At 41.5% G+C, this 12251-nt stretch overlaps 1 protein-coding gene across 5 annotated transcripts; it reads right to left on the bottom strand.

The window, feature by feature from the left end:
- Positions 1 to 558: 558 nt before the first annotated feature.
- pou6f1 (POU class 6 homeobox 1) lies at positions 559 to 11558 on the bottom strand. 5 transcript variants are annotated; one of them, XM_039801530.1, is made up of 12 exons: positions 11176 to 11558; positions 9804 to 10464; positions 9220 to 9400; positions 8935 to 9071; positions 8244 to 8469; positions 6662 to 6906; positions 6428 to 6556; positions 4817 to 5113; positions 4213 to 4348; positions 3961 to 4129; positions 3556 to 3569; positions 2830 to 3010 (listed from the first exon to the last, which is right to left on the bottom strand). In XM_039801530.1, exons 2-12 carry the CDS (start codon positions 9909 to 9911, stop codon positions 2967 to 2969), a joined length of 1686 nt encoding a protein of 561 aa, XP_039657464.1. In that variant the 5' UTR covers positions 9912 to 10464; positions 11176 to 11558; the 3' UTR covers positions 2830 to 2966. The 5 variants fall into 5 exon arrangements, with proteins under 5 accessions (XP_039657462.1, XP_039657461.1, XP_039657463.1 ...); XM_039801528.1 differs by lacking the exon at positions 3556 to 3569 and having other exon boundaries at positions 559 to 3010; positions 10372 to 10464; XM_039801527.1 differs by lacking the exon at positions 3556 to 3569 and having other exon boundaries at positions 559 to 3010.
- Between the last annotated feature and the right edge of the window lie 693 nt (positions 11559 to 12251).

Consider the following 12251-nt stretch of genomic DNA (forward strand, 5'->3'; position numbering starts at 1 on the left):
TTTCTAACTCCAACATTGATCTGCTTCTGGAGCAGAACATGATGTCCCAGAATGAGATGCTTTATGACATGTTCCATGCCCAGCTTTCTAGCCCACTGATATTACTGTACATTGACAAACTCTTATTAACAGGCACCTTGCTGGGAAGGTATGATTAAACCCACTCAGTTTGACCCAGTACTGTAACCCTGACTTAATGCCCTTAAGGGCTTTTCTCACATTTCAATAAGCAGGGCAGGGGCTGGGGAAGTTCTGAAGGCCCCACGGCAAAGCCTCAAAGCCTTTGCCAGCACCACATCTAACCTAGCCAAAACGGTTTTAGAAGAAGACCCATAATCAAGAGCAGACCTGATCATGGCCTGAAAAATTAGCAGCATCGTCTCCCTATCAGCCCCCCCACTCACACCCAGCCAGACTTGACATTCTTCTTCTTGGTTTTTAACGCCGGCTTGCATCCCTAATGTTGCACTACTGCCATCTTCTGGAGTGTCCGGTATGTCAGATTGTCCTCATCAGTCGTGTTCTCATTGAAAATATATCAAACACAACAATAAGGAGTCGTTAGTAAAAACAGGGTTTATTTGATTTTTCGGACAGAAAGACAGATAGCATTCAACTTCTTTTTCCCTTTTCTCACATTTTATGTGCTTTGCAAAAATCAAATGACTTAAAGCTGATATCTTATCTTATTAAAGTTTAGCTCTTCTTTTCTCTATTGATAACTTTATTAAACAATATTAAATATTGTCATCCCATATTGAACATGAAGGAAACCACATTAAAGCATAACCTCTGCAATATCAATTATTTTGTATGGTTAGGCATATACTGTACGTATGTCCACTGCAATATAGGCCTATTTATTCAAAATTATTCAAAAGGAAAATATGAGCTGGACCATCAAATGCACCATGTAATTCACAAAATCAAAGAATGTGATTAATGCATATTAGGTTTTATATTTAATCTGCAGTATTTTACATTTCATCTGCATAAAAAGTAAGTTAATCTTAGAGATAGATGTTGCTTGTTAAGTTGATGATTGCAATTTTGCCAGTACTGCTACATTTTGCAAATCAAAAGATTCTTGCTGTTCAATAAACATTGAAATGCAGACATTAAATTCTCCCACATACATAACTGAAACCTTGCACTGTACATAAACCATTCGTAACCCTTTTACTGTACTTTCCCTGCTGTCACTAAAGTGCGAAGAATTCTTGAAGAATTGGCAAATACAAAGAAAAACACCATAGTATTGTTCCTAGAAAATAGCTTCAGACCGCACATGCAAACACTCTTCAAACTCATTCAGATTGAAAGTCATAACACATTAAACCACAAAACCCCTTCCTTGGCTGAACAGTTGATTACATTTTTTTTAATTCAGTAATTTGATTGATATTAGGCTTAGTAAGATTAGCTAAAAAATATGTTGTTACAGTATGTGTCTAGGCAACGTAAGACTATTTCAAATTGACTTCATAATTGGCCAATTAAGCTCCTCCTAAATACTTTATCTAACTTAAGATTCAAAAAATTAAGCAGAAACATTGTCAAGCCAGGGGAAGAGTGACAACAGTGAATCAAGAGGAAATCACAAAATACTCTCAGAGTATTATAAGCACAGTAAACAGAAAATGTCAAAACAGGACAGACTGTGGTGAATTCACACACACATACAGTATGCATATTTGCATGACCAGTAACTTACAAATGAAGAAAAAAAAAAATACTAAAATCAGTTTACAGTTGTGGCATCATAGGCAATAGCCGAGGCTACAACTTTATTTTGATATTATTTTTTGATCCATCAGAAATGATCCTCTCTATTGACAGCCACTCCAGTGTGACACCTTTCACGCTGCTGAATAAAAATATCAAAGCCACACAAGAGGAAATTACTACGGATTTTAAGCTCATCTTTGTAATTATGAAGAAATATCAGAATGATGATTGTCCTAAAATACTGCTGCAAAGTCAGGAGTCCATAGATAGCAAAGTTTGGCATTAATTGGACAACTAATTCTGATGAAAATAAGGTGATAATCTATTTTAGTCTACAAAATCTTATGCCTGTCAGAATCGTTATTTGTTTGCAAAGCTGCTCACGCAGTACAAATACTACGTAAATATGAAATACATGAGCAGCAAGCATTTTGAAAACATCCATGGTGGCAAAAACATGTTATTCAAATATCAGCGTAATGTCAGGGTTTGTGACAAAGTGACAATTATGTGACTAAAATCAATGTGACTCAATGCACAATGTCACTCGATACGATTCAGAGGGATAGCCTATAAAACCACTTGTATAAAAGTTATTCAAATGTTTTAAATATGACACGTGTATTATCATCACTGTATATGATAAAAAGACCATGCAGTTTGACTTAGTACCCACCACACAGGAGTTGTGTACACATATACCGCCTCAAAATACAATCACAACTCATCTTTACTACTCTTTCATAACACTATTATTATTATTATCAAATTACACACTTTTATGTAATTTCCTTCCTTTTCTGAAAAAGTTCATATTCTTTAATAGAGTCTGGCTTGTATTTATAACACAATTCACAACTGTGTTGCTGTATTAAATGTTCATCTTCCAAAAAAAACGACAAAAGATCAGCGGCGAAGCCTCCCAGAACAAGGTCGCTACTGAACCTGGAAGACGTTGATTTTGCTTGTGTTTTTCAGCGTCTGTCGCCGGTTGCAGAACCATACTCGCACGACCTCTCGGTCATAGTTTAGCTCTCTTGCAATTTCTGTAATCTCTTGGCCTGTTGGCAATGCATTCTTCTCAAAGTAGGAGTTAAGAACTTCTATTGCCTGCGGTGTGAAACTAGTACGCCGCTTGCGTTTTTTGGATGGTTCACCGCCGACAAACTCCATCAGATTCTGCTGGCCTTTCTGGTTCCAGTGCTCGGCCTCGGCCAGCCACTTCTCCAGCACCGGCTTTAGCTTCTGAGCACTCTTGGGCGTGATATCCAGCTTTTCAAACCTGCGGTACGAAAGAAAGTCTGAACTATTTCATGAGAACACACTGTATTAACTGTATCTCAAGTTCCTCCCTATGAATTCACATTGCCGAAAAGACCTTTAGATTGTTTTGGGTACTAGCTCGCCAAGCTTTAACCAACCTATTGACAAATGTCTCATTATTTTACTTAATTTACTTACTTACCTCTAAACATTGCCCATTCCCCATTGCTGTTCATATTAAAAGCCACTTTAAGATAAAAATGTTTTAAATAAAAATCTTAAGCTGTATTCTCCCAGATGTCTTTCTTTGTTTATGTATGGGAGTAGCCTATGAAAATGTTAATTTAAAAGGAATAGTTCCACATTTTGGGAAACCTGCTTATTGGCTTTCTTCCAATAACCGGTTAGCTTAGCTTAACATAGGATAAGCAGTGGAAACAGCGGGCAACAGCTAGCTTGGGCTCTGTATGATTCCACCTACTGTGGATTTTGTTAAACCATTTTGATTCATAGGAAATACACAATATAAAAAATATGTCACAAAACAATACAATTTATACTCACAGAGCTCCTTAATTCTATGAAGAATGTAGCCAAAGCAATGAAGATGTGTTTGAATTAAGTTACCTGAACACATTCACATCAACACATTCATTTAAGGATGTAATACTACAGTCTTTTACATATAAATGTCATATATATGTCGCTGTGATACACTCACTCCACTCCGCATGACTGCACTGACATAATGAGAGTAGATGAGTAAATGTTTGCATGGGGGCCTTAACTACATTCCACTTCTAAAAGTGTTACAATGGTTATTTGGGTGCGTGCAAATTGGGTCAGTCTACGGACATATCAAATGCACTGTATACACGCTTTTAGAAAGAGAGAATAGTGTAGAATATACATTACATTACTGAGGAAAGCTTCCATATGCAAGACAACATGAACAGGGAAGTAATTTACCTGCAAATGGCAGACTGGCTGTAGGCCGGACCCTCCGTTGCAGTCAGAGCCTGCCCTACTTGTGTCTGAGTAAGCCCCAAGGACAGCCGGCGGATCTTGAAATTCTTGGCAAACTCTCGAATCTCTTCCAGATTAATGCCTTCCTCGCTGCTGACTACCTGCTGGGGTTCTACAATTGCGAAGAGTGTGGTTAAAAATGACTACCTACTTAAAATGGATCTATGTTTGGATATGAGAAGCAGGTGTACATACTGCTGACGAGCTGGCCCACTTTTGCAATGTCTCCACAGGTGATGGGTGCTATGGAGGAGAGCGTGGTGGCAGTCTTCAGCACAGACGGCTGCGGGGCGATGACAATTGGTGACTGGCTGACAGTTGTTACCGAAGTCTGCGTGGGAACAAAGAAATGATATTCTTATATGGCAAAATGGCAAAGTTTTATCATATTTAAATACCTTCAGGAATAGTCAAAAGATCTGCCAATTAGCGGTGTCTATTCAAAGATTTAGCAGTTTGGTCTGTTTCAGCTTTTAGATAATAGAAGATTCCTTTATTGTCATTTCTCAGCCCTTACATACTTTGAAACGCAATGTGTGGGCAGCCACAGCGTAGCGCCCAGGGACCAACTCCAATTTTTTTTTTGCCACTGACAGGAGCACTAACCTAACACACATGTTTTTGGTGGTGTCAGGAAACCAGAGCACCCAGAGGAAACCCACGCGGACACCATGCAACCACAGAGAAAGGCGCCTGCCCAGACGGGGTATGGAACCCAGTACTCCGCAGTGCCTTTTTGCTGAGAGGCAACAGTGATTCCTCTTTCAAGTGTAAATGCAGACAGGTTTTTGTTGTTTACCTGTGTGACAGCTTTGGTAAGTGTTGGAGGAGCAGCAGGTTTGGGCAGAACTGCAGCAGCAGAGGTTGCAACTGCAGACCCATTCCCTAGTGTGGCAATGATCTGGCCCTGGGCGTTGAAAAGCAGCTGTGGGGTGACAGTCTGGACCTGGAGACCCTGGAGACCCTGGAGCCCCTGAAGACCCTGGAGGCCCTGGAGCCCCTGGAGCCCCTGGAGCCCCTGGAGGGGAAGGGTGTGTGTCGCTGCCCCTCCAGCCAGAGAGGCTGGGTTAAACAACAGCGGGAGGGTTCCTATGACCTGTAAACATTGTTTGAATTTAAAAGAAATACAAACGATTAATTGAATGTGAATCTCTGTGATAGTTTTTGCTTACAAAACCCACTCTCAAAAAATTCAACAACCTGTCAAGTACGTCCTATTAGCACTTCTTTTGGATTCAAATCATGTCTTTTTAAAGTAAACACTGCACCACAAACTCCAATGAGCTGCAATAATGGTCGGACTGAGTAATGGAACCGTTTGAGAGGACAAATCCGTTTTCACAGAAATTGTCTTATGCTCCACTGACTTGAAATAGCCCTGCTGATTGATGTTAACTAGAGGATGGGGTTTTTACAGTATTCCTCCCAACAGACACACAAGTATTTTCATTGTCCTTGGAGAGGTTGTGATTATCAAACAATATGCATCAATGAGATCATGTCCAAAATGGCACTATGTGAGGAGAGCATGTGAGATGTGTTCAGTCAATTAAAGTCTAAGGGCACCCGGTGCAGCGCAAAACCCGACACAAGTGTCTTTGCTAGTTTAAGACCGACACAGGTGTCAATTTCCCGTCCGGCGCCCACGTCGTTTAAATATCAAATGCACCTGCGCCCATCTTTGCGCCCATGGGCGTGCTGGTCTTACAGGGAGGCGTGTTCAGGTGAATTCTTGGTGTATTGCTATCTTGAGGCAGCGGAAAGTGATCGCGCCATTGACCAACAAAAACCTGGTCTAAAGTCAATAACGCAGCATTTCATTGTTATTTAACAGTGCATTAGTAAAATGGGCCTAGGCTCGTGCACAGTGCGCACACACTATGCTTGTTACACACACACACAAACATGCAAAAAATTAAAAATAAAAATATTACAATGTGAAATAGTATTTAATATGATCTGCTTGCACACTTTCACTTCACGCACGATCAGATCAGCTCTCTTTCCTGCTCAGCAAATCCGCCATCATAAAAGGCGCCAAGGTTCAAACGCGCCTGGCTTTTAAAGGGAATGGGAGATGGCACTCGGATTGGTTTATTGCATGTTACGCCCAAAACACATGTAGTGTATTTAGTACAACTTTTCTCTATTCAAGATACCACACACACCTATGATTAATGAGTACAACCCTTTTGAATGATACACTACCAAGGAAGAGATGATGTTATTTTCTTTCTAACAGATCCTCATATTTAAAGCATCTTTCCTTTAGCATGAAGTACAAAGTAGAGAGCGTGAGGGCGGTTGGGAGGAGGTGCATAAGACGGACATCATAGTTCCAATCCAAACTCACAAATATAACATCACACAACATAATAGAAACTGAGTGGCATTATTTTATGACACCCACCTGTCCCTGGGCATTTGTGATGATCTGGCTGGTGATGCCAGCCATGTTGGACATGGCACTGGTGATGATGGGAGTTGAGGTGAGAGAACTGAGAAACTGGGGCTGAGCTCCCAAAGAAGAAGCATTGATCTGAGCAGAAAAAAAACACAACATATGTCAATAGCAGAGAAAAATAAATTGCACGACTCACACAATATAAACAGTACAGAAAGTATGAACAGGCAGCGTTCTTACAATGGCAGGATTGATGGAGAGTCCTGCGGTCTGGAGTGCCGCTAAGGATATGTTGGACTGAGAGACAGTAGTGGCGGCCGAGGTGGCCTGTGCTGCCGCCACCTGAGCAGCGGTGACCTGGGCATTGGTCACCTGTGTTGGCTGAGACGTGGCCTGCACCTGCTGTATGGAAGCTGCTTGCGGCTGGAACATCGTCTGGGCATTTGTCTGCAGTTGGGGCTGGACAGAGTTCAGGACTGTCGCAGCTGAGTAAAGATTCAAGAGTTTGTAACCTGTTATTTTTCTGTAGTTCAGTGTCACGATATAGACTCTAAACATTTTCACAAGACTCAGAGGCTACAGCCACGCTAGCGTCTCTGTGAAGCTGTACTTAGGCACAGCGGTGCTTTGAGCTAAATGCTACCGTCAGCATGCTAACCAGCTCACAGTGACATCGCTAACATGCTGATGTTTAGCAGGTGTAATGTTTACCAAGTTCACCATGTAAGTTTAGCGTGTTAGCATGCTAACATTTGCTAATTAACACTAAACAAAAACTACAGCTGAGGCAGATGGGAATGTCATTAGTTTTGCAGGTATTCTGTTATAAACCAAAAGTATTTAATTTTGACCTGATGATGACACTAACTAAAAAGTTAACAGATCACCAAAGGAATTACAATTCATCCTGAGGAGAACTTAAATGCCTAAACCAAATCTCATGACAATCCATCTAATAGTGTAATGTCAACCTCCTGTTGGTGCTAGACGAAAAGTCCAGGGCAAATCTGAACAAAATGTAATCGCAATCCACCCATTGATATTTCAGTGTGGACCAAAGTGGTGGACTGACCAACCGACTGACCTTGCTATTCATAGAGCCGCGCCAGCAGGATTTTAGTTTATAGTACGCACATGAAACACGTTAACACAATCATCATGGCAGCTTTCATACAGTAGCTTTTCGCAGAAGAGTCGTGCAGATATAAAAATACAAATACACCACAAAATAATGTATCTGTAGTGACTTTCAACAAAAAGGGCTTGTTTTGGGTGCAGTTTCTGGGCTACAAATAAACCAATGTCTAGTGCGCTGTATAATTTTGGATTTGGCAATCTATTTATTCACAGTTACATATAGGCTACACATGCTCACTGTACTGCTCTAATTACAAGTCGGAGACAAGAGTACAGTTCTCGCATTTACTGTTTTCCTAGAGCACTCAAAAGAGTGCCGAGAAAACTTAAAGATGTGTCGCAATGTCTCACAGAAACAGAGCAGCAACAGCAGAGATTACGTTACAAGATGACCAGATCTGCCCCCCTCTGCTCCACCAAACACCAGCATGCACACTGACCATGCATCTGCCATGCATACCCGTGACTGGCAGGGAGATTACAGACTGGCTCTGCTAATCCAGAACTCCCAACTGTATGATCATCATCATCAAAAAACAAATGTACGCATGGTGTGTACAGGATTACGGCTGCTGACGCTATTGGCCACTCGCGTGACCAATTAAAAATGTTGGTATTGTATTTCGAAATCTCAATATGAGAGGCTAAATGGGGAGCACACGTACACAGAGAGTTTGTGTTTTACCTTGGAGGCCAGCAAAGGGCAGCTTGAGGAGATTTCCGGCCGTGTTAGCTGCTGTGAACCCGGGGATAGTGGCTACATTGGTGGTAGGCAAGGTGAGAACAGCCAGACCACCCTGGCCACCAATGGAGCCTGCCATACTGAGGGGGATGAGCAAGGGCTGCCCCAGGGATCCTGTCTGGGCCATCATACCAGTCATCAGAGTGGCCAAACTTTCCTGGGTCAGCACCTAATGTAGTATATTAAAAGATTTGTGACTGGGATTAACACAGTATTGTTTTTTTCAGGCGATATTTTTACCTTATTTGTCTCTTTTTACTTGCATTCTGGTGTTTTTACAGGGGCAATTTTTACTGATATTAACCATAGTACAATTTTCATTGCATTGCACTCAAATACACTATCTTTCTCCACTCCACTATTGAGTTTGAGTTTTTTTTAAAACATAGTGGGTATTTGATGTTTTGTTGTTGCAGCGGTATGGTTTGATTTTTCTCCCGCTGCTGGAAAAAGAAATTCTCAGCCTGAGGCTGTGTATTCAGGTGTTTGGGATGATATTCACCCTCGAGCTCTTGTTCTTCTCTGTCCCTGGTTTCAAGACCAACAAATGAGACAAACAAACTATCGACTACAACATTCTTTCTCTGATGACTTAAGATGAATATGTAGTCCGTGTGTGAGTTCCCAGCCATACCTGTGGACAGCCTTGTACAGTGATGGGCATGGCGGCCTGTGGCTGCGACAGGGACAAACTGACGGGAACAGCAGGAGTCAGCGTTTGGACAGCAGGGGCAGGAGCCTCTACAGACACCACATGCTGCTCGCCCAGCACTGCAGGAGCACAGCCACGGTTGGGACTTACTGACATTTTAAGTGGTTTTCACAGCTGTCGTTAACATTTCAGTTCAACTGTGTCACGTATACGTATGAATGAGAAGTCATCTGCTATTTCTCATTATCTAGCATGAACATGATTTACCTACTACCCCAGTGCTCTGGGGCACGTCCTGCGTGCTGCCAGCCTCAGGTTGCTCTGCAGGCCGAGCCACTCCCTCCTCAGCTTTGGCTTCACTCTTCACATCAGGTACTGACGATGGCAGGGACGCGTCGACTTCTACCTCTAGCACACGAATCGTCTCATGGCCAGACATCACAATGACCTGCGCAGCAATTAAGGAGTAAAAGCTGAAATGACTCATATTAGAAAAAAAAACTGCACTACACTATTCTATTTTGTATTCAGGGTTCTAAAAAATTATAATAGATAAATTAGCTATAATTGTGTTATTAATTTGTGAAACACCTACGTAAATAAAAAAAATGGAATATGTTAAAAGTCTCACTTGATCTAGCACCTGAAGGGTCACAAAAATAGTCAATAACTGAATTTAGTATTTCTCTACTTCATCAACTCCCCCTTGAACCACATATAGTAAATCAAAGATTTTGACTTATAGGATGATGCATGGCATGCAAACATGAAAGACCTAAAGGAGAGGCAGCAAGACAACCTGGGCTGGAGGTGCAGAGAGACAACGCAGGAAGAGAGAGGAGGATGCATACCTGGCTGTCTTTGGCAGGGAATTTCAAAGTGCGGGATTTAAATGGCTGAAAAAAGACTTCTGCAGTCAGACAGTGAATGGCTATGGAGAACAGAGAAGCCGAGCACATGTTAGGACACAATGACCCAAAACAAACCAAACAACAAAAAGAGACACGAATGAAAAGCGCATGGCATGAGTACACACACAAAAAAAAAAAAATGACAAGAGCATTAGCCAACAAGCAGCTCAAGCAATGCTTTCTTCAAAGCTCCCCTCTGCAGCGTTTCTTGTGTTTGCTGACTATGTCCACACAGAATGTTACTAGACAGAGGAAAAAACACAAGTTATTAATAAGCATGGCAGTTTGAAGACTGCTAACCCCAAAGTGGGTCCTGTTTTCAATGGACTTCTGTGGAGGTTAATCATTCCATTGTGGTATGGTATGTTGACACATGGAGGGTGACAGGAGCAAACAGCAGCAGAGAACGTGAGGACAACATAGGTTTTCAGGGTTTGGCTAAGCTCAGAGTGGTTATAGCGGGAAGAGAAGGCCGCTGATCGTGCTTTAACAGACAGAGGAGGGTTACCTGCTCATTGACAGTAAGTGGGGCATCTTTGGCAGGGGGATCCTTGGAGTTCATGGCTCACTGCACCACCACAGCCACTGTCTTCCTGACATTCTGGATAAACAAACATTCATTATAACAAACTCTGAAAAAGGTCTCTTCTGGATTTAGGGTCTGACCACTTAATCCACACCTAATGTAAAACTAAATATGAGGTTTCAGGATGGTGACCCCTGTTAGCCCACAGTATGTCCACTATAGGGGCAAATGCTAGTTAAAACAGAACCACATGCAGAGGGCTGCTTTTTTTTTAATTTCTTTTTTTATTCATGGCTATTTCTGTCATTGCAGGACCAGACTATTTGGAGGGGCCTATAAACAGGCCATGCTGTGTTGCACTTCTGCTGCAGACAACGTGATGAAACACGCTGATTGTGGCCATGAAGTGGTTACATTTTTTATCGCAGATCAAAAAAAAAGATTCAAGATGGTGCATATCCCGCTGCAATGCCCTGTTAGCAACGAGGATCTGTCAAAACTTCGGCGGGTGTTGATGAGCTCCCCACCCCCATCCTGGCCAATAAAAGTCTCGCCGCGTCGGCCACTTTTCAAGACGAGCACTAACCACCAAGTACATGCGACAGCAATCATCTCTACCCGTGGCTAGGGAGCGACTATTATGTATTTCCCTCTCTTTATCATAAATATATAAATTATGCTAATTACGAACATTGCATATTAACCAAAACCCATTTCCTCTCGCCATTTCGCTGCTATGCGCGAGCAGCAGGCTCGACTGGACTCCGGTTGTTATATTCAACTTACCGCGTAAATGCAGCTTATTTTCTGTAATCCCCCGCTTTTATAAAGGTCCTTGTCACAGTTTGTTTCAGTCACACCTAATTAAAAATTCATCTCAGCTCCCAGACAGGCGCTGTGACTGCACACAAAAGAGGTATTTGCATTGATAAGGAGGGTTGCAATGTTAGGATCTCCTCTCTCTTAATATTTAATGACGATGCCCTTTCTGCAACAGTTCAGATAGTAAAAAAATCCATCGGGGCTCTCACAAAATCCTATCTGAGCTGTAAAGTCGGACAAAATTGCCAGAAAATTGGCTTTTTGCACTACGTCATGAACATAATTTATGCAAGGAAAAAATCTTGCATTGAAAAATGTCTGCTTCGACTTGCGAGGTGCCATGGTTCTCTTAAAGGGGAAGTAGCACAAATAAAAGCCGAGTTAGAAGCATTGACAGTGAAATAATAGATAGCCTAAAACATTGTGCTGCTACACGAACAGTTGCCCAATTACTGCTCTTCATTTAACTTAAAGCGTTTAGAATGACAAACAAGCTGCTTACTATACTTACTTCTAGAGCCGGGCGACATGGAGAAAAACAAATTCACAAAATATTTACCCAATGAGATTTTTGATAAATAATCATCAGTAATATGTATATAATGACTAAAGGCAAATAATAGAATACAGCTAGAACAGGCTGGTAAGGTCAGAAAATGACATCACTTAATGCAGCCTTTAAAACCAGGAAAAAACAACAAGTGTCATATTGCGATATTACCATATCCAAAATGTAAGATGATATATAGTCTCATATATTGATATAATATATAATATTGCCCAGCCGTATTTATTTCTATGAATTAGTACTGCTCATTGTCTTTGCAGAACTATGTTTGTGTGTAGGCCTACTAAGGCATCCTTTGCTTTTTGATGGCCTGCTATTTTTTTCTTTAAATAGAGTAGCCGTATTCAAGGACTTCCATCTGCCTAACAATTTGGCTATGACTTTGTAGTAGTGTCCCACCTGCTGTTCTGAAGTGCGTTAAGTGGAAATAAATGTATTTCTGGCTGGATGGAAAATATGATCCACCCAGAAC

The sequence above is a fragment of the Perca fluviatilis genome, chromosome 5 (assembly GCF_010015445.1).
Source record: "Perca fluviatilis chromosome 5, GENO_Pfluv_1.0, whole genome shotgun sequence".
NCBI classification, from domain to species: domain Eukaryota; kingdom Metazoa; phylum Chordata; class Actinopteri; order Perciformes; family Percidae; genus Perca; species Perca fluviatilis.